Consider the following 24,110-nt stretch of genomic DNA (forward strand, 5'->3'; position numbering starts at 1 on the left):
TAAAGTACATACCTATGTAGCTTCTCATTCACAAATGCACACACCAAATAAGTGTAGCAGTAGTACTATCTGGCACCATAGGCTAGGACATGCTAATTTTTCCTCAGTTGCTTCTTTTCTCAAATTGTGTAATATTGATGTTTCTAATAAATCAAGTTTTGAGTTTTGAAATTCCTGTCATATTGGTAAAGCACATAGAATACATGCTCCACTTACTAATACTATCTATCACAAAGCCTTTGACATGGTCTATACTGATCTGTGGGGACCCACCCCTAATCCATCTAAGTCTGGGTTTAGATACTATATAGCCTTTGTAGATGCCCATACAAGATACACCTGGCTGTATTTCCTCAAACAAAAGTCAGAGGCTTTATATGCTTTCAAACTGTTTTACCAATTTGTCAAAACACAGTTCAAAGTCACCATTAGATCTGTTCAATCAGACTTTGGAGGAGAATATAGACCATTCACTAAATACCTAACTGAGTTAGGCATCACACATAGACTGACTTGCCCTCATACATCACACCAGAATGGGTCTGTTGAAAGGAAACATAGGCACATAGTGGAAATGGGCTTAACCATACTTGCTCATGCTTCAATTCCCTTAACATACTAGGACCATAGTTTTTCTACAGCTGTTCATATCATAAATAGGATACCCACCTCAGCTCTCCCTACATCTAACTCTCCATACCATGCCTTATATAACACCCAACCAGATTACAAAGCTATGCATGTGTTTGGATGTTCCTGTTTCCCCCTACTCAGGCCCTTCAATAAACATAAATTTGAGTTGAGAAGTCAAGAATGTGTATATCTAGGACTGTCACCTCAACACAAGGGATTCAAATGCCTTAGCAAGGAAGGAAAAATCTTTATCTCTAAAGATGTAACCTTTAATGAACAACAGTTTCCCTTTTCTAAACTTTTTCCCACATCTAACTGCTCTAACTCATCAAAACTCTCTGTCAGTCCAACAAATAGCTTGTCTCTCTCTTTTCCTCCTAGTGTCACTACTGAAAATCCCAAGCAGTCTTCAGTCCAACAGTCCAATAGAAACACCACCTATGAACCTTTGGTTATACCTGATACCCCTGAGCAACAACACATCAATATTGATGCTGACAATCAAACTCAGGTTAGCCATCATGACCAGTCCAGTCCCAGTCATGCTATTGGTCAGTCTGCCCAAAGTACTGCATCAAGGTCTACAAACAAAAGTACTCCTACCAGTGCTACTATCTCAGCATATGGAGATGTACTGCTGGACAATAACCAGAACTTCAGTCCCTCTGAACACAATAATTCTGTGGATCAAAATAAAACCCCCATGTACCAGAGGTGCTGCACCATTCAGAGGGCTATCCCACAGCTATATCACCACAAGGTGAGACAAATCTACAAACTAACCAAAATTCAAGTAACTCAACCCTTGATGCCCCTGACATCCCCAAGTTCACAACCAGTCAACAGACTTCTAAGACACCTCATGCTTCAGTCAGTCCTGTGTCTACTTCATCTCTCTCTCCCTCAATTAAGTCCAGTAGAGCTATAGAGCCTCTTGTGGAGAATGCTCACCCCATGCTCACTAGAGCTAAGACAGGGCATTCCAAACCCAAAGCCCTTCTTGCTCACACAGAAGTGGAACCAACTAGTGTTAAACAAGCAATGTCCAAACCTGGATGGCTTCAAGCTATGAAAGATGAGTACAATGCTCTCCTGATCAATAACACTTGGACACTCACTAAATTACCACCTGACAGAACCCCTGTAGGCTGCAAATGGGTATTCAAAATTAAAGAAAATGCAGATGGCTCTATACTTAAACACAAAGCCAGGTTGGTAGCAAAAGGTTTTCATCAGGAGCATGGGTTTGATTACACTGAAACATTCTCTCCTGTTGTGAAACCAACTACTATCAGGGTAATTCTTACTCTAGCTATCACCTACAAATGGGACATTCAACAAATAGATATCAATAATGCTTTTCTGAATGGTAGTCTGAAAGAAGATGTCTATATGGTACAGCCTCCAGGTTTTGTGAGTAGTGACAAGAACATGGTATGCAAACTGAATAAGGCTATCTATGGTCTTAAACAAGCACCACGAGCCTGGTATGAAAAGCTTACTCAAGCCTTACTTCAATTTGGTTTTTCTTCTTCAAAATGTGACACTTCATTATTTGTGTACTATAAGCAAGGGGTTACTCTTTATGCTCTGGTCTATGTAGATGATATTCTACTTACAGGTTCCAGCTCTTCTCTCATACATGATCTTATTAGTAAACTGCACAGCAGGTTTTCACTGAAGAAACTTGGTAAACCCAAGTACTTCCTTGGCATTGAAGTTCTCTTCTGCAACAATGGCTCTATGATATTGACACAGTCAAAATACATTCAAGACCTTCTAGCAAGAGCAAATATGTCAGCTGCCAATGGAGTACCTACTCCCATGCTTAGCACTTGCAAATTGAGCAAACATGGCACTGATCTCATGTCAGATCCTCAACAATACAGATCCATTGTAGGAGCTCTACAATATGTTACTCTAACAAGACCAGACATCGCATATAGTGTGAATAAAGCTTGCCAATTCATGGCAAATCCTCTGGACACTCATTGGGCTATGGTTCGAAGGCTTCTTAGGTATCTTAGTGGCACGTTTCAGTATGGTCTGCTTCTATCACCATCTGCCTCAGCTCCAAAATTTTCCATTCGTGCATACAGTGACTCAGATTGGGCAAGCGACCCAGATGACAGACGTTCCACCTCAGGATCGTGCCTCTATTTTGGTTCAAATCTCGTTGCCTGGAGTTCCAAGAAGCAGACACTTGTGGCTCGTTCAAGCACTGAAGCTGAATATAGAGCTCTAGCTCACTCTACTGCTGAATTATCATGGTTAGAATCTCTTCTTAATGAGCTCAGGATTCCATTTCATGTTCCAGTTCTGTTATGCGACAATCTCAGTGCAGTGATGGTTTCACTTTGAGCTCGATATCCACTTTGTTAGAGAAAGAGTAGTAGCTGGAAATATGAAGATACAACATATCCCAGCTGCAACACAAATTGCCGACACCCTCACCAAACCTCTAGGCACAAATGCTTTTCAAGATCTGCGAAACAAACTGAAAGTTGTTCATGTTAAGCACTACTGTTCAGTTTGAGGGGGGGTGTTAGAGTATATTTTATAAGGGGGGTTAACTTAGTTAACCAACCTTGTGTAGGCCCAATAAGAATGTACTCGTTTAGCCCATCTCTTGTATCAACTTCATTATATAGTTCTGCACTATTCCATTGGAATAGTAAGAGGGAATAATAAACTTTACACAGAGTGTAAATTGTGATTGTAATGCTTTTACATGAATCAGAGATTCAAGAATAATATTCAATCACCAAACTTCAATAATTTCAAATCCGGTTCTAAAGAAATTTTGGTTTTAAACTGGTTCAAGCAAAAACTTAGTTATTAATTTTAAACCAGTTTTAAACGAACTAAACCAAATAAAACCGATTTTAAAAAATTAAATCTATTTTATTAAAGTGGCTGCGCAAACTTTCAGTAAATTAATAGTGGTACAGTGGTAGCTCTTTTCTTATGTCACCAGAAAATTTTAATTATATATATATATATATATATATATATATATATATATATATATATATATATATATATATATATATATATATATATATATATATATATATATATATATATATATATATATATAGCAGTAGATGAGAAAATTCTCTATCTATATATTGTTCTAGTAATAACTTATTCAAATGTCATGCAACCGCTGCCGAGTAACCAAACAACCATGATTGCCGCTGGAGCTTGTTTCTCCCCGCTCTTCCGCCGCAAGCAGCCGTTTCAGGCCTTGAAACTTAAGTCAGGCAGTATACGGAGCATAACCTCTACTCGGTTTGCCATGTCAATCAACAGTGTTGGAGCAATGGAGGAGAAGCAGAGACGGAGCGGTTGGAAGGAATACTTGGAGCAAGCGAAAGAGTTGATAAAAGCAGACGGTGGACCTCCGCGGTGGTTTTCGCCGTTAGACTGCGGTTTGCCGTTGGAGAATTCTCCGCTGATGCTGTTCTTGCCAGGTCAGTCATTGTTTTGATATTAGTTGCTGAAAAACTTCTAAACCAATACATTAATCCAACGTAGATTCTACCAATAACCACAAAATCTAATCAAGATTTTTTTTTCAGTAAACTGTTTTATTTTAAACAAAATTAATGTAGAGCTTTTCTACTAAAGTATACAAATTTTAATCTTTGTTGACTTCATTAATAACTCAAAAGTGTAATCCTTAAATTTTGTCGAATCGAAGATCGAATGAAAAATTAGTAATGCATTTATTTATTCATAATTAATTTACAATTGTTATTTTTTCAAAAAATAAAACAAATTAATTTTTTAACCAATATAAACTTTAATTAATTCAAAAAACAAGCGATACAAGGCGATCACGAGAATCTGCCATACACTATCAGACAAGAAAAACAAAAACTAAGGCTACTAAACCATTACATTAATCAGATAATCTCTAGTCTTTCTATTATGCCATCCTCTATAGACTATCATGTCTATGATAATATCTTCAACTTTCCTATTTTGTATAAGCTTTCCAAATCTTTTGTTATTTCTATATCTCCAAATTTCATAAATACATTTAGTGGCAGTCAGTTTAAGAAGTTGAAAACTCTCTTTTAGATAAAATAAATTAATCATTAAAAAATAACCCTAAAAGTACAATTAATTTGGAAAATGCGCCCTAAAGGTACAATTTAAGTAAATAAAAAAATGTTATCTTCAAAATTGTTATTAAATTTACTATAGATATATAATTAATGTTTTAAACAGGTCGGTAGGTCACATAAACTATTGTCTTTGGCCTCTAAATTAATTTTTTCTATATTTAGTAATATTCACTTTCGACATTTTAAAATTGCATTGCTTTTATTGTGTGGTTTGCTAGCTTTACTTCCAATTTAATTTAATTTGAAGATAGAGTATCATTAAAAGAATGGAAAAAAGTTAATGCAGAGACAATAAATGCAACAATGCACATGGTAAACATTGGCCGACACCATCATATATAATATAAATAGACTTTTTTTAAAAAAATATTTAGGCTTTTTTATTTTACAATTTCATGCTATGATGAACTCACATTATTAATAATAATAATATAAAAATTCAAAAAAATTATTTAAGATTAATACTAAATCAATTTTATTATCAATTAAAAAATATAAATAAAATTAATTAAAATAATTTCATAAATATTTTAAAACTTAAAATTCAATAAATAAATTTTAAATATTTTATACTTCATTTTAAACACGCCTTAGACCTAAACATGTATTAGGCCGGTCCTAGTTTTAAATTATTTTTTTAAAGAGAAATTTTTTATTTGTAGGTTTTTTAACATGTGTTCTATGGACACGTTTTTTAGGTTTAATTTTTTTTGTACTATATTTTAATTTTGGAATTCGTTATAATTTTTAAATTAAAATTTTTATTGATCTCTTAATTCTTTAAAATATAATACATTAATCATTAATTTTATTTAATTAACAGTAAAAAAATTAAAAATTGGTCAATAATTCATTGTTAATTAATTGAAAAAGATTAGCATAATACATTTTATAAAATTAAAAAATTAATATAAATATTTTAAGTTAAAATACCAAAATAAATTTAAAAATTAACATACAAGACCACATAATAGAATATTAAACCTATTTTCTATCAGAAAGAGAAAGATGATTATATTGCAACGTGCTTGAAAGTCGAAATCACATATTGAGATTATGTTTGACCTGATTTTTTGTTGACTTATCTTCAACTTTAAAGGAAAAGTTGGGCCAAACAATTTTTACAAAATGCTTCTTATAAAAAAATAACTTTTATCTTAAAAATAAAAATATAATTTAAGTAGTGACTTTTATTTTAAAAATAAAAATATAATTTAAGGAGTTTCTATTAAAGCAGTTGAAAGTAACTTTATAATAATTTTTTAGAATACATGTACATAACTATATATATCTTCGAATCTCAGTGAATACAATTTATACCATCACATTATTATAAATTACTTTTTAATTCTTCACTTCAACACACATTTTCATAATTCTTTTTATATTACTTTATTTTATCTAATTCAAAAAAAATTATTCGTTCACATGGCAATATTATTTTCACATATTTTTAAATATTTATTAAAAAAAATCATTTAATTTTTTCACTTTTTTATATTATTTTATCTATATATTAAATAAAATAACTTTTAAATTTAAAAAATTATAAATATTATCAAGCAACTTTTATTTTCAACTTCAATTTAAAAATCTTTTATAGCCGAAAAAAATCCGACCAAATGATATCTATATATGTTTAATGTTTTAAAAATCAGACCAGACCGGCCGGTCGGACCGGTTGATCCGAGAACCGGTCAGGTAATTGGTCTGGTTTGATTGCTGGATCACATATGTCATTGAACCGGTGTGAACCGGTCAAAATCGGTGTAAATTGATAAAACCGGGAAAAACGGCGGTTTTCAAGAATCGGTGGTTTATATGCATTTTTAATTTTTTTTAATTTTAAAAACTTAAAACAACAATCATTTTAATTATTTTAATAAAAATTAAAAGAAAAAATAAAAGAAAAATATAGAAAATAAAAATAGAAAATAAAAATAAAAATAGAAATAAAGATGTTTTGGATGCGGTTGATTTTGTTTCAGATGATTTTGATATTGAAGAAGGAGGTATCAACATTGAAATAATTTTTTCTTCTTTGAAATTAAATTTAGTAGACAATGAAATTATTTATTATAATTTATTCAATTAGATTATGTTACGATTAAATTTGTTTGCAAATATATACTTTGTAATTTTATACTATTTTATTATGTGTGATATCTATGTTTAAAATTTGAATTTAAATTATGAACATGTGAATTTATTTAAGATATGATATTTTTTAAAAATTTAAGTGCCAGTTATATATTGTAGAGACTACTGAATCATCATGTTCGACATGTTTTATACCTATATAGTTTTGTTATAACGACCGGTCTATTCAACCGAGTTATCCGGTTTAGTCATGCGGTTCGACCAGTGACCCAGTGGTTCAACTAATAAACTAGTGACACAGTACCCTCACTGATTTGATGTCCGATCCGATTTTTAAAACACCGTGTGCATCAAACTAATCTATCAATTCCGACATTTATTTGACATGTTCTCGTAATGAATAACGAAAGAAATCACAACAAACTTTGATCTTGACGTATACCTACCTATAAAACATGCTAGTGTACTATGCTTTTAAACTGTATTTATTTATTATTTTTTGGATTACTATATTTAGAATATAAACATAAGCATACCAAGGTCAATCTTGGAGTACTCAACGGTGGCGGACACACATCAATTTAGAGATCGACAAATGTGAACAGCTCAATTGAAATCGGATCGGATTGTGCGTCGAGTTAATTCAGTTGTTTAATTTAGATTGTCAAAATTGGACCTTAAAAATTAAACTACTGTTTGTGTTGAATTACTTGGATTTATCTTTCGACTCAAAATCTATAATAACTGACCATTTCTCCAACTTTACCTCAACTTTTAAAGTTTGTACCAATTATTATTTTATATTTTTTAGTTTTACATCCATGGTATTTTTAAGTTTGCATTTTAAATTTATAGAATATCTCATTATACCATTTGATTCTCTCACTTATTTGACGAAATTTTAATTATGATTCCTGCGTCTGTAAATACATATCTGGAAGTATTTTTTTAATAAAAAATTAGTTTTTTTCATAGATACATCTACGGAAGCGTTAAAAACACAGTAAACGTTCAAAAATTCAAATTATTTCAGTTCAGCAAATCTTCCGTAGATATATCTACGAAAACGTTAAAAACAAAGTGTTTTGTAGATGTACATACAGAACATTATGTCATATTTAAATCTTCTGCATTTCACTCCAAATTAAAATAGAACATCAAATAATAGTGCAATTTATATGATGTATACGATGTATTTTTTTGGTGTTCTATTTTCCATTGCCTTAGGGTTTAGGGTTTAAAAAATTGCAAATTGCACTATAATTTGATGTTCCATTTTTGTTTAAAAAAATTGAAATTTAAGAGTGAAATGTAGTTGATTTGAAAATATAACAGAATTATTTTTAACACATTTCTTAGATACATCTACGTAAGATTTGCTAAATCGAAATAATTTGAATTTTTCTTAAGTTTGCTGTGTTTTTTACGCTTCCGTAGATGTACCTACAGAAAGATTAAAGTTTTTTTTTTAAAAAGTGTTTTCGAAGATACATCTACGGAACTAAAGAAATATTTTTGACAACTCGCATGGTGGATAAAAGATCCAAATGGTGAGGTTAGAGATTCTCCTCATTTATGTCTTGCAAGTTTTTTTTTCATTATTTTATCTCTTTTTTATAGGCTTGGATCCTCTCTTATATTTTTCTTTCCAACTCTCTTATTTAGTAATTTCTTTCTATCTCTATTTTAAGTTTTATTTCTTTTTTTAAATTTATAATATTTTATTTATCATCTCACATTTATGTTGTGTGAAGAAACAATAATGAGAGAAAGAGAGTCTCTAAAGTGTTCTTTTATATTTGATAATTAAAAGTTTAAATTGCACTATTTCCTTTCTCTTTTATTTATTTATGGTAGAGTTTAAATTATATCCTTTAATTATTTAAAATTTTTAGAAGCCATTGTCTTCACAGCTCATACTTTATATTTACACTTTTTTTACTTTTTACTCTGGTCTTTAAATTCACGCAAGTTTCCAAACCATAGTTTTTTGTTTTGAAAAAACTAAAAGGTATATTAAATAAAAGACTCCAGCATGAGTCATGCTAGGAGCAAAGTACAACAGTACATTGTAGTACCATAACAGATTAACAGGTACAATATACACCAGAAAAACTAAATACAAAATACACCCCCCACTGATACAAACAGACTAGTCAAATACTCCACTAGCAGCCCCACACCAACTAGTACTAGCTACTATAATACTTGAAATTCACGCAGGCTAATTTACAATTTAAGGGATTTGAACTCCCAACCTTTTGTATTTATTAAAGAAGGATCTCACCACTCAACCACCTAAGTTTAGGTGAAAGTTTTATGGCATATATAATATTTAAATGAAATCATGAAACTAGTAAAATAGGTGGTGAGAGAAAGGAAGTATGTTAAAACAATAACGTCTATTCAAAATGAAAGTTTTATGGCAGTATTGATATATACCACTTGAATGAAAGCATAAAACCAGTAAAATAGGTGGTGGGAGGAAGACGGGAATTTGTTATATATTATTTCTACTATAAAACTTTCAGCTAAACTTAAGTGGTTGAGTGGTAACATTAGGGATTGGAATTGTTAAAATTAATTAACAAGACCTACGATCTAATTTATACATGTTTAAGTCAAAAATTTTGAATAGGAAAGTGTAGACTCTATTGTACTTTGTATTTTATATTAAAATATAAAAATAAAATTTAATTATCTTGAAAAATTTATGAAAATAAATTAAAAAAATCTTATGAATAATGTCATAAGTTGTTTACATAAATTCTCTCAAACAAATAATTTCACAAAACTTATACTCTTATGTAAGCTTAAATAAGTTAATGTAAACAAACATTTAATTTCATTGTACTTTTGATTTTCTAGTATATTTAATCATTAGTTAAATTGTTTATTTACATATATTAAAATGATATAGACTTTTTAAGCAGAATAATAAACTAATGACTAATATCAGACATTCGAAAAGATCAGACTCAGGCAAAAAAATAAGCTTATGATAAGTCGTATGTCAGACTAAGGCTTTGAATTATTTAGTAAGTCAAACTCAGATTCGGCAAAGTCTAACTCGGTCCAACCTATTCTCACATAAGTAACTTTTTTTTCTAATGGCCAAATGGTTATGAGGATTGAATTCTTTGGTGTTCAAAATTTTGGTATTTAAATTTTAAATACTTAATTTTTGTAATTTTCTAAAAAATAATTATAATTAAATGAATAATAATGAATTAGACTTATTTAATGAAAATGTAGCATTGACACATAATTAAGTCATCTCATGTCATCAAATTTTGATCTTAACTTAGAAGGAGATTAAAATTTGAAAAAATAAATTTAAAAAAACATAAATAAATTAACCAAAATAATATAGAAATGAAGGAGAGATGAGTGAGAGAAAGAGAAAAGAGAAAATAATCTTGTGTTATCATCTTCAAAGGTACCCTTTTGCATTGTAATATGAGCCTTATTTATAGGACCAAAGGGAGATGGAAAGTCGCATCTATTAATAGGGAACATGAAGATGAAAAGGAAGAATAAGGATGAACATCCACTTTTATCTTTATTCATAACACCTCCCCCCTTGGATGTCCATTGAGGATATGTCTCATTAAAACCTTACTAGAAAAAACCCAATGGAAAAAATTCTAGTGAAGGAAAAAGAGTATAATATTCTTTGAATGTGAATTGCCTCGTTTAAAACCTTACCGGGAAAATCCAGTGGGACAAAACCATGGTGAAGGGAAAAAGAGTGCAAAACATATGTATTTCTCCCCCATCATGCAGACATTTATATGTGAGACGATATTTTTTGTAGTTGTTGCTTATAAATTTTTCTTGGAAGAGACTTCATGTAGCGCATCATTTGATGAATTTGTTGCTATGAGTTGTTGCATAGATCTCCATGAAATGGTTGTACCATCACATGTAAACAAATAACCTGTTTCTGATCTACCATTGTAAGAGTCTGACAAGTAACCTGCATCTCTACAAAAACAAAGTATATGTTTGACTCTGTTTGAATATCTTTGTGTAGCTGAATAATTGTATCTTGCTAATAGATTGACCACAAATGATATATCAAGACGTGTATAATTAACAAGGTACATTAGTGCTCAAATTGCACTAAGATATGGTACTTCAGGATCAATCAATTTTTTAAATCCTTTTCTCGAGGCCTGAGAGGATCAGATATTTCTCTACATCTAATGATATAACAATCATTGGAGTAGACAACTTATGAGATTTTTCCATGTATAAGTGTTTCAACACTTTTTTATATAACCTTTCTGATGTACAAATATTCCATTGTCCAAATTCTCAATTTGTAAGCCTAAACATAATTTTGTTTTTCCTATATCCTTCATCTCAAACTCTTCCTTTAAGCAATTTATAGCTTTTGGAAGCTCTTCAGGAGTTCCAATAATATTTATGTCATCCACATAGACAACTATTATTGTAAATTATTTTTCACATCCTTTTATGAAAATACAAGGACAAATTGAGTTATTTGTATATCCACCCTTTAGTAAATATTCATTAAGGCGATTATATCACATTCGTCTAGATTTTTCAACCCATAGAGAGACTTGTTCAATTTAATAGAGTAGTTTTCTCGACATCCAAAATTACGTGCCTCTAGTATATTGAATCCTTCAGGGAGTTTCATGTAAATGTCACTATTAAGTGAACCATATAAATAATCTGTTAAAACATCCATCATGTGCAAATTAAGCCTTTCATGTGCTACAAGGCTTATTAAATATCGAAAAGTGCTTGCATCTATTATAGGTGAATATGTCTCATCGAAATTAATTTATGATCTTTGCGAAAATCATTGAGCAACAAGTCGAGCTTTGTATCTCACAGTTTTATTATTTTCATTTTGTCTTCGCACGGAAACTCATTTGTATCCAACCGACTTCACATCTTGAGGTGTTTGAACTACAGGTCCAAACACTTGTCTCTTGTGAAGTGAGTTTAATTCTGCTTCAATTGCATATTTCCATTTAGGCCAATCCTCACTTAGTGTACAAACTTTACTAGACGTCGACTCATGATCCTTTTTGCCATTCATCACATTTAGCGCTATATTGTATGAAAAACATCATCAATGTTGACTTCATGTCGGTTCCATTGTATTCCATTATGGACATAATTTATCGAGATCTCTTTATTTTCATAAGTTTCAGGTACCTGATCAATCTCTTATGGAGATAAAATGTTTATTCTATCTGTAGATTCTTTTAAATTTTCTATATCCTCACTTGGGTCATCTTTATTCTTAGCTCCCTTTCTTGTTCGAGGATTTTTATCTTTGGAACCAATTGATTTGCCACGCTTCAGACGTGGTTGAGACTCATTTGATTTTCCAGCAAGGATATCAATTTTTGTTGGAGCATTTGAAGTTGGTATATATGATTTAGTCACACCTTTTGGATCAGTGAATGCATTTGGTAATTAATTTACTAAGTTTTGAAGCTGAATTATCTTTTGAACTTCTAGTTCACATTGTTTTGTTCGAGGATCAAGATGAGATAATGATAATTCATTCAAATTGATATCTTTTTCCAGCTTCTTATTCTCCTCCCTAATGCTGGAAAATTTGATTCATCAAAATGACAATCAGCAAAACAAGCACTGAATAAATCTCTTGTTGTTGGTTCAAGGTACTTACGATAGATAGAGATTCACATCCAACATATATTATCATCCTCCTTTGAGAACCTATCTTATTGCGTCGTGGTAGAGAAATTGAAACATACACTACACATCCAAAAATTATTAGATGGGAAATATTATGTTCTTTACGAAAAACTAACTATAAAGGGGAAGAGATGTGATAACTTGTTGGCCTGATGTGAATCAATGTTGCAGCAAGCAAAATTGCATGTCCCCAAGCAGAAATTGGAAGTTTGCATCTCATAATAAGAGGTCTAGCAATTAATTTCATGTGTTTAATAAATGATTCTGCAAGTCCATTTTCTGTATGAACATGTGCTACTGAATGTTCAATGTATCAATTTCAGTAGACATACAATACTCATTAAATGCTTGAGATGAAAAATTCTGCAGCATTATCAAGACTAATTTTCTTGACATGATATTCGGGAAAATGAGTTCTTATTCAAATCAATTGAGCTATCAATTTCGTAAACGTCTGGTTGCAAGTTAACAACAAACAAACATGTGACCATCTAGTTGATGCATCAACTAAAACCATAAAATATTTCGAACTTTTGGTTCATATTGGTTTGTATGGGGATCAAAATTTAAAATTGTTTATTTGAACTTCTCGTTCATGATTTCAACTCCTTATTCCCTCCCACTAATATTGAAAAAATAATTTATTAAGTGATAATCAGCCTACTGGACTACAATCAAGTGTTTTATTATTTGCTCAAATCATATCCTCAAAATTGAGATTCATATCAATATTCTTTCATGACTCATCTTAATGTATTATATTGGAGCAATTGGAGTATACACAACACATCCAAATATTCACTTAGATGAGAAATATTAGAATAAATGGTAAGTTTACGTAGGATTAAAATATAGTATCTTGTTGGCTTGTTGCGAATAAATATTTAATGTACTTGATTGCAGGTTTCCAAAGTATAATTTAGAAGTTATAACCTCATAAGTATCAATCATACAACTGACTTTAGACGTCTAAAGAATGGATCTTCAAGTCCACTTTTTTTCATGTGAATATATGCTACAATGTTCAATATCATTTTTTAATAATATATGTGATACTTATCAAGAAAGTTCTAGAAAGAAAAAATTCAGAAAATGAGATCATTTTTTGAGAAGACAATTTCATAAGCTTTTGGTTGTGAGTAGACAATAAATATTTTTCATGATATTTTGGTTAATGCAACAATTAATGTCATGAAAAACTCAATTTTTTTGATTTTTAATTTCCTTTAGAAACACAACAATTTACTGGATTGAAAAAACTTATGGTTCTTCAATATTAATTATTCGCATCATATCATATCCGAGATCACTTAACCGATTTTAATTACCAACAATACATTTAAGTGTAATTTGTAAATTTCTGGTTTACAATGTCACGTGCTTCAATTATACTAATATAAATGTAGTACAAACTCGAGGAAAAAGTTGGTAGCTGTTACAAATGTCATCCATACATTATACTTGTAAATAGAAAAGAATAGTATAATCAAGATTTATACGAGAAATCTAAGCACTATTATAGCAACTTTAAAATATGTAGAAACTTTAGAATATATATATATATATATATATATATATATATATATATATATATATTGCAACATAGTTGTAAAAAAAACTTTATAGTGCAAAAATATAGTCTATACAATAAAAGAGAATGATACATGTTAATTATATAAACCAAATCACTAACTATTGACATAAGAGATTAATTTTATTGTTTGACTAGTACCAATGGATATGGAGAGTGAGATTACTTTGTTAGTAGCAATAAAATAAAGTTCTGAAACTGACCTTTTATTTTTTCCTCCAGTAATCAATGTCTCAATTCTCTTGATAAAATATTAATATTTAAAAATAATAAGATATAAAAAAAATAGTATCAACAAGACTTTGTTTAATATGAGATAATACAATTGATGACAGGAATTAAACACTGACCATCCTAATTTTGAAGAATCAAGAAGTATATCTAATTTGTGTAATGGTTGGCAATATATTCAAAACCAATATAATAGTATCTCATGATTATCAAAATCATACAAAATCATATCACTAAATTTATACCAACATATAATAAATTTTTTTACTATCTTTCAGAGATGCTGATAAGTTCTTTAGAAACTATATAAATAATTATTTTGTTATCTTCCAGGGGCTTGATAAGTTTTTCAAGAATTATATAAATAATTATTTTGTTATCCTTAAGGGATACTTGATAAGTTTTTAGAGAACTATATAAATAATTTGTTATAAACAATGATCTACAAAAAATTTGTTCTGTTATCCTTCATGGATGCTTGATAAGTTCTTCAAGAAATATATAAATAATTTGTTATAACAATGACCTACAAAATATAACAATCCTTCTGAAATGTGTTAAAATTATTTGTGCCGTTCTTCTAGAATTATAATCTTTTATGAGCATATAAAAATTATAAACTTTTAGATGATACAACAAAAAAATCTTTATGAAATCCTTATGAGATATTTTAATATTATTCTTGCAATTTTTTTGAGATGCATCGAAATCACAGTTGATATTATCTTAATCAAATATATAATAGGTTGAATAACTATTATACCTGAAAGTTTCGTGATGATAAGATGTTATGAAATTAATCAAAATAATATAGAGATAAAGGAGAGATGAGTGAGATAGAAAAGAGAAAGTAATTTTGTATTATCATCGTCAAAAGTACCCTTTACATTACAATATGAGTCTTATTTATAGGACTCAAGGAAGATGAAAAGTCGCGTTTTATTAATTGATAATATGCAAATGAAAAGCAAAAATAAGGATGGCCATCACGCTTCTATCTTTATTCATAACAAATCTGAATTTTAAAATAGAAGAATAAAAAAAATAAAAATAAAAATTGCAATTAAGCCAATTGCACTAATCTACTTTGAATGAAAACAATGGAGGGGTTCAGGGGAAGAGAGTTTTGAGAAGTTTATTTTTTTCTTCCACTTCCATCTCTGGTTTCCATTTTTCTTGATGAGATTACGCAGAGATCAGAAAATTGGATTGAGGTTTCGGTGGTGGCGGAAATGCCGCCACCTTCTTGTGGCAACTATCTGAAGCTGAGATGCTGTGTGAGATGAGAGCGTCTTACTTCGCACAATGCTTCCAGCTCTACGATCTCATTTGCAATTACATTGTTAATTCTATATATTGGTTGTGCACCATATAGTTTATTTCACCACAATATTTATTCATGTAATCTGATGCTGTATGTATCAAACAACAAGCTTATTATATTCCAAATTTTACAGGAATTGATGGCGTGGGATTGGGACTTGTTTCGCATCATCTCCAACTCGGAAGGTTTCTCTTCATTTCACCTTTTTTAGACCTACTAGCATTTCACATTAAATCAATTATGTAATAATGAAATATTAATTTTGTTATTTTTTGTTCATTCAAGGATATTTGATTTGTGGTGCTTGCATATTCCATTTGCCGATCGAACACCATTTACAGGTCCTTTTTCCTTGTATACTGCTCATCTTCAACAATCTTACATTATACATTATGTTTCTTTTTCAGTAGTGTATTCCATCATTATTTATTTTCCTGTTGCAGACCTTGTGAAATTAGTTGAGACAACAGTTAGGTTAGAGTATCAGCGTTCACCAAATAGGCCCATATATCTCGTCGGAGAATCCCTAGGAGGCTGCCTTGCGCTGGCTATTGCCGCTCGTAACCCTCATATTGATCTTGTACTAATTTTGGCAAATCCAGGTAACTTTTTAGCTTTTAGTCATATAGATAAGATTTATTAGCTTTCCTTTTAGTGATCTTATACTAATTTTGGCAAATTCAAGTAAGATGTCTGTTATTGCCTATGAATAAGCTGGAGATTAGTGTTTTCCGAGTAATGCCATTTATTGGAAATGGTTCAGTGAAAATCCATTTCATAGCTAGAGCTTTGAGTGAAAATTCCTTAACAATATCCAAGTTGTTTTTGCTGTAGCAAATCAGTTAAAGAATCACAAAGTACCTGATCTGACCATGACCTTCCTATTTGGCAGCTACTTCTTTCGGTAGGTCCCAGGTGCAACTTCTAACATCATTGTTGGACGCGTTGCCTGCCACACACTTTCCTGCTCTGCCTAACATTCTCAGTTTGAGTGCAGGTTTGCTCATGTTTCTTTGCTGTTTTTTAATAAGTACTATTTTCTCAACATCCATGTCAGGTGCCTTTAGTCCAAATTTGATCTTCATAGCTCCTAATATATCTTGAAAATGTTGAATGTTATGCAGAAAACGAGAAATGCATCTAATTTTCGAGAATTATGTGAAGAATTGTTTTCTTTCACCAAAAATTATTTTATTTTAAATATTGTGTTTCTCTTTATTAGGAGTCTAGTTTATAAGATTGGAACCGTGCCTCCAAATTGTTTGAGACAACCCTGTAAATTTCATATTATGTCTCTACTTCCCTATTTTCTAGGATGTACCCACTATGGTTTACGGCGTATGAGATTGTTGTGGATCTAGTTTTCTCCTTAACCATATAAATGTTTCATGCCTTTGTTCGTTCTTGTCTTTGATTCTTTTTTTCATTTTCCGCTTTTGCTTTCCGCTAAAATTTGAATTATTTATTAATCATAGTTTTCTAGTTAATTAAATTAGCAAATACTTAATTTCTTCTATGTCACTAGGAACCTATGCTAATTTTTCACTCCAATATCTTAAGGCCTAGTTTTTTTTTTGGTAAAGTTCAAATATCATAGTGGAGAACTTGTATTCCGCCTTTATCTTTTACCAAAGAAAATGATACTTTTCTCTATTAATGCCTTCAAATTTTCTTTTAACATTAGGAGACATTCTAAGGACAGTGTTCGATAACGCTGTGAAAAGACTTCCACTACTAAATGCAGCAAGAGAGCCACTAGGCGACTTTAATACTTTTGCATCATCTCTTCCTGTAAGGTTCTACCGTTGTTTTTATTTAAAAAATTAAATAAAAACAATTTCAATTAGAAGTGCAGTGTGTGACTTTTTCTTTATGCTTTGAATATTTGAAGCATGTTGTGTGAGTAATAATGAGTTAATGCCATTGAAAGTGCTTAAAGCATAATTCAGAATAAATATTAAGTGAACATTGGCTAACTTATTTTCGTTCTTCTATTATAATTTAAACATAGTAAAAGTGGAATATGCTGGATTTTGGAAGACTGTGGTTGCACATCACTGCATTTTCTTTGATCTGACTAGTTGTTGCTCATTTGAGCTTTCACTTCATTTACTTTCAATACTGAATATCTATTGTTGATTAAATTATCAGGTTCTTGCAGACATTTTACCAAAAGAAACATTTTTGTGGAAACTAAAGATGCTCAAGTCTCCGTCAGCATATGCTGATTCACGCCTATATGCTATCAAAGCTCAGACTCTGATACTTTGCAGGTTCATCTCCTTGTGATTGTATATCTTATATTGGTCATTATATTGAATCATATGTTCTATCACATAGCAGAAATATGATAAAACCAACTGGTATATTATAACTGAAAATGGGGAAGGATCCCCTTTGATTACGAACAACGGAAGCACTTCGAGGGTCTGCCAACTTCCCAATGCCAAAAGGCCCTATTCCTCTCCTATGATAAGATAATCCCCTCTCTAATCCTCCTCTCTATTAATAGGCAGCATGCCTTATTTAACCTAACTAACTCTCATCAAAACTATTAACTATCCATAACTAACTAACTAACTAACTAACTAACTAACTAACTATTTAAGTAACGAATAACTACTTCTTAACTAACAATAACAGACCTATCAAAATGCAATAGCAAAATAAATTGATAAAAAGAGTGTTTAGTCTGAACAACCAATTTAATGAAAATTTATTACTTCTAAACCTTTTATTTCTTATACATACCATGATTTCCTTTTCATAAACACATGACACTTTCCTTTTTCAATGTATGACTCTTCCTGCAAGATGAAACTGAGTTATTTCATTTGTTCTTTAGTGGAAAGGACCAGTTACTACCTAGCCAGCAGGAAGGTGAAAGACTACGTCAGTTACTGCCTAACTGTGAACTCCGTAAATTTGATGACAGTGGCCATTTCCTATTCCTGGTATTCTTTTCCCCTTTTCTTTTTTTCTTCTGCTGGCATGCTTCTCGTTAAGTTTCTTTCCAGGAATGCATCGTGATCTTATTCTTCTGATACAAATGATATCAAACCAGTAGGATGTTAACTGACCTTAGCTTTGGGGCCTTTGCAGGAAGGCGGCCTTGACCTAGTAACGGTAGTCAAGGGAACTTCTTACTACCGGCGTGGCATGTATCATGACTATGCTTTGGATTTCATACCGCCTTCACGAGATGAAGCCAATAAAATAGTAGAATCTTACAGGTACAACTTACTGAATAAATTTGATCATTTAATCTATTAACACAAAGCAAGAGAATTCATATTATATAAATATAGAAGACTGCTGGGAAAGCTTAACCTACAGCTACCATGATGAGTTGTTTGATATTGATGTCTTGATGATATTGTATGCCTGTGAATTAATATTTGTTCATTCTTGTTAATTGAGTTGATCACCTTTCAATTATAATGCTTCCAGTTTGTTTAACTTCATCACAAGCTCTGTAATGCTTTCAACTTTGGAGGATGGAAATATTGTAAAGGGCCTTGCTGGAATTCCTTCCGAGGGGCCTGTTTTGTTAGTTGGGAACCACATGCTGCTAGCATTGGACAAATTTTCCTTGATATCTCGTTTTTATATTGAACGAGACATCATTGTTCGAGGAATGGCACATCCCTTTATGTTTAGGAGACAGAAAAGTGGAAGACTGCCAGAAGTATCTTTTTTTGACTGGCTAAGAGTTATGGGTATTGTGCCTGTAACAGCAACTAACCTTTTCAAGCTTTTCTCTTCCAAGTCACATGTCGTATTATTTCCTGGAGGTGTTCGCGAGGCTTTTCATAGGAAGGTAAATCCTTTAAGTTGGCCCTTCATTTTCAGTTTGATCTTTCTCAAGGAATCCGGTTTTGCTCACCCGACTCTTTTTGAAGTCTTTGACTTGTTCTTCTTGAACAGTTGGAACTAAATGCAGTCAGCCGGTTAGGAAGTTTAGATAGGGCTTGTGATTTATATGAATTGAATGAGTTATCAGTTATAACTTATAAGTTATACCTTATAACTACTTTTTTATAATTCATTTAAGGGTAAAAAGAAATAAAATTCATGAATCGTCGTAGATCTTGGATGTGCTGGAGAAAAAAAACATTACTTCCCCAGCATAATCATAAAATTGCATCAAATGCTTGGTATTTAATATCACATGTTGGATCTGTCTAGTGCATCTGGCTTATGATAAATATGTAGAATGGGGCACAACATGGTTTTAAATTGTGGTCCGGAACAGCAATTGCGGCTGTAATATTGTTGATGATGCAACATTATGTGTTCCGCAACAACCGCAATCCCATCCGCAGACATATAAGATGATGCCGGAGGTGTTGGGCTATGAGGGTGTCCGGGGATCATCACATAAGAGCAACCACACAAGTGAGAGACACCACATCTTATCCCAAAGTCTTAGGTATTAAGTCTATGGATCCTCTCACTTATAAAGTGTTCACCAATAGATGGTATCCTTCTAGTTTTTAGAAAAGAAAACAGGTCGTCAAAAAAAGAAAGGAAACGACTACTGTATTATTTCATTCACATTTAATGTTGGAATTTCAGCGTTTATTCATTTTAAATTTCACTGTGCCTCTTCTGTTTTTATATTTATGATCTAAAATATACTAGAATTGTTAAACTCCATCATTTTGTGATAATTATCAGGGTGAAGAATACAAGTTATTCTGGCCTGAACAATCTGAGTTTGTCAGGATGGCTGCCAGATTTGGAGCCAAAATCGTACCTTTTGGTTCTGTTGGAGAAGATGATCTTGGTCAAGTAAGTTTCAGTATTTAATCAGCCAATGGTTTTCCTTTACAAAGTAATTATCTTTCTCAAAATGCTGGGGCATTGAAAGCAAACTCTTAAAGATTTTTATGGGAAGCATAATTCTACTATAGTTTCTTACTCAGTAAGTTATTATGAACTGTAGGATTAATTTTTGTTCACCACTAGTGTAATGTCCTTGTAAGCTGTCATCAAGAGTTTTCGATTGCATTTTGGTAAATGCAGCATTACAGCCTATTACATACTGCAGTGTATGAGTAGATCATATTCTGGATCCATTTTAGCCATTTGGATGGAAGTAACGCTGTACTCTAGCATTTAATTATTTCCATTCATAAGATATGAGAGAGGTTCAGCAACTAGCGGAAACCACATATGTTGTGACATATTTGTAATCGTTGAATAGTCTTTAGGGAGTTAGTATGTTTAAAAGGAAAAAAAAGCAACAAACTCCTATATTGCTTTTCTGTCGAGTCTCCCAGCAACCACCGCCTCTCGCTACCTTCTCTGCTTCCATGACCACTACCCCGATGAAACCTCAGCAGCCTATTCCCTTGCCACATTACAATCCTCCATCAACTAAAGAGACCTTTTCTGCCAATACCCATTAAAGACAAACTAAATCCAGAAGAAGTCCAGACTTTTATGGTCTTGCTTGAATCAACGGTCCAATATACCACATAACAACCATGAGGCATATGGCTGAACCATAGGGATGAACCAACAACAAACTTTGTAGTGAAGCCCCTCTGCATTGAAACACTTATAGTGTCCAATGTTTGACCTCCTCACACTTGATTCCCCTCTAACTATGCCCAAATCCCAATACACCACTTTCTGTTCTACAAATGCAATTAAAAAACATCATTGCCATGTTTTTTGCCCCTGCCAAGCAATGCTCTAGGTTCTTTTCCGCCTTATACTCACTTCTAGCGGCGACAGCAATCCTTCACAACTTGAGTGGAATTGAAGACTCAATTGGGTTGTTATCTGTCACCTCACCATTTTATAACAACTCTTTGAAAAAGTCACAGTTTATCTTCTATCTCGTGAAAATCTATCTGGCGCTATGAAGGATTTGTGTACTGTAACGCTCACCTTTTCTACCAATGTTAGAAGTTATCTATGGCTGTAGCAGTAGCAGATAACACAGGGATTGCAAATTCCATATTAAAATTTCCGTGAATATCTTGAACCTAGATTTGAATATCACAACACCATATCTCATTGTTCTTTTCAGATTGTGATTGATTATGATGATTTGATGAAGATTCCTTACGTTAGGTCTGAAATAGAAAACCTTAAAAATGAGGCTGTGCAGTTGAGGTATCTATGTTTGCTTTTTGTTGATTCATACCATTTTTTATATACTTTCCTTTTTTCCAACTTTTATATATATATAGACACACACATAAGCATTATTTTTGTACCTTATATATTGCTAAATTAGGGTTGGTGTTGGCGGTGAGGTGGAAAATCAACAAGTGTATCCACCTGGAATTTTGCCTAAAGTTCCGGGCCGGTTCTACTTTTATTTTGGAAAACCAATTGAAACAGAAGGTAATGCCCAATACATATTTCTCTACTTGGAATAACTAAAATGTGGTGGTAAAATTTGAGATATTGTTTGACAGGAAGGAAACAGGAACTTAAGAACAAGGACAAGTCTCAAGAATTATATCTTGAAGTGAAAACTGAGGTAGAGAGATGCATTGCTTATTTGAAGGAAAAACGGGAAAGTGACCCCTATAGAAATGTATTGACTCGGTCATTATACCTAACTACAAACGGTCCTACATCCGACATTCCAACTTTTGAAATTTGATTGTTCTGCACAGAAAATGGTATGTCCTATAGAAGGTTGGACCATTGTGCAAATCTTCCTATAATTTAAATTAAAAAGAAGCAACTGCAAAAAATAAATGATTGGGATAGGATCATAACTACTCAAGTTGCAGGTAAATTTGTAAACTTTTATTCTAGGGTCATGGCATCTTGAACCATGTACGAGGCATCAATCTATCATTCCCTATCATAGTGAAACTATATGTCTTTCGTCTATATTCACACACCAGAAGTGTTTGGAATTCATTCCAATACTTTCTGTGGTTGGTTTTTAGTTTGGATGATTGTTTGTATTGAAAAGTCTGATAAACCTATATGGTCCTTTGGTCTGTGTTTATGCCATTTTCTCCAACTCAGACCAACTTTTGAGATTTGTTTGCTTTGTAAAAATGTTGTTTTATTTTTAAAATTTATTGTCAAACAGCATGTAGAAAAACCAAATAATCAAATTATAACAACAATCATCATTAAAACAAATTAAGCATACAATACAACATGTTCTATGAGTGTTTTATGGGTGCTTGATACTGAGTTGAAGAGTGTCAAAGATAAGAAAGAAACAATTTTTGGGACACTTGGTTGACCTTTTTAACATGTATCGTACGAGTGTTATATAAATGTCGGACATGGTGACACGCCTCCTCTTAGAGGTGTTAATCTTGCATATATTTAAAACAAATGTTAGCCCTTCATATATTTAAACCTCCAATAACCACACCATGACATTATAAAACACGGCCAATCATAAAGGAAAATTTCATAATATTTTTTCCTTTAAAAACCTAACACATTTTAGATTGGTTACAACATAAACCAATGTAAAAAAACAATTTTACTGATAGATTAAGAATCAATTGTAAAAATCCACCATTCTTCAGATACATCCTTCAAGCAATGTGTTTGTCACATTTCCTCGTATATTTGATGACAAAGGGTGAATATGTATTATAATCTTCAGATGCACTTATGAGATTTTTTTTTTAAAGGATAACTGAGATAATATTGTTGGTAAAGTTATAGTGGTAGTTTTGGATAACATAAATCATTAGTCATTCATAAACTAAATTTATTTCTAACAAAAAGTGAATTTTCATAAGATATTTACACATCAGTCATTTGCATAAATCATTCGCATATCATTCATTTGCATAAAATACATATAATTTATAACATAGTCATTCAAAATGTTTACATTAAAATACAAGTGCAACAATGCAATGACATATAAATAATACATCTATGTTGGTGGAGAATATATGAGTGGTATGTTTCATAAGGGATGGTTGAATGGACCATTCCACTAAATCATTTTATCAAAACCATTTTCTTAAAAAAAATTAAAATGTTATAAATAAATTCACATTTAACAGACGCAAGAAACATATAGAGGAGGAGGTTTTATAAATCGCCTAACACTGAACACTTCAAAGTCAATTAACGTTTAAGCCAACACATGGTTAAATATGAGTTTTTCTATTGTATCAGAACACGCCAAACTATTAAAATCACAAGATCATCTTTTGATCTTGACATAAGAATCCTGTTAGACACAAAGTTCTGCTCCAGACTTCCATTCCATATCGATATTTACTCGATCCTACCAGTTCCTTGTCTGAACCCTTATTCTACCTAAATATCATGGAAACTCCCAATTTATTCGGTAGCTACCTTATTTTGATACTACTGAAGTCTTTAGTGGAGTACAAAATAATAGCTAGAAGTAATTCTCCAATCACCATAA

At 31.7% G+C, this 24,110-nt stretch overlaps 1 protein-coding gene across 1 annotated transcript; it reads left to right on the top strand.

Moving 5' to 3' along the window:
• Nucleotides 1–3,812: 3,812 nt before the first annotated feature.
• Nucleotides 3,813–22,740, top strand: LOC131609811 (phytyl ester synthase 1, chloroplastic-like). Its single transcript, XM_058881613.1, has 14 exons — nucleotides 3,813–4,109; nucleotides 15,855–15,906; nucleotides 16,007–16,062; nucleotides 16,165–16,323; nucleotides 16,614–16,718; nucleotides 17,406–17,512; nucleotides 17,873–17,994; nucleotides 18,567–18,675; nucleotides 18,824–18,954; nucleotides 19,172–19,541; nucleotides 20,402–20,515; nucleotides 21,765–21,850; nucleotides 21,975–22,084; nucleotides 22,159–22,740. The coding sequence occupies exons 1-14, from the start codon at nucleotides 3,824–3,826 to the stop codon at nucleotides 22,347–22,349; spliced, it is 1,998 nt and encodes a 665-aa protein (XP_058737596.1). The 5' UTR covers nucleotides 3,813–3,823; the 3' UTR covers nucleotides 22,350–22,740.
• The last annotated feature ends 1,370 nt before the right edge of the window (nucleotides 22,741–24,110 follow it).

This window comes from Vicia villosa, linkage group LG6 (genome assembly GCF_029867415.1).
Source record: "Vicia villosa cultivar HV-30 ecotype Madison, WI linkage group LG6, Vvil1.0, whole genome shotgun sequence".
In the NCBI taxonomy this organism is placed as follows: domain Eukaryota; kingdom Viridiplantae; phylum Streptophyta; class Magnoliopsida; order Fabales; family Fabaceae; genus Vicia; species Vicia villosa.

Excerpts from the sequence above, each read along its gene's own strand:
- LOC131609811 (XM_058881613.1), top strand. The coding sequence starts at position 3,824 with ATGATTGCCGCTGGAGCTTGTTTCTCCCCGCTCTTCCGCCGCAAGCAG. Across the intron at positions 15,907-16,006 it reads CATCATCTCCAACTCGGAAG|GATATTTGATTTGTGGTGCT; the intron begins GTTTCTCTTCAT and ends TGTTCATTCAAG. Across the intron at positions 19,542-20,401 it reads GCGAGGCTTTTCATAGGAAG|GGTGAAGAATACAAGTTATT; the intron begins GTAAATCCTTTA and ends GATAATTATCAG.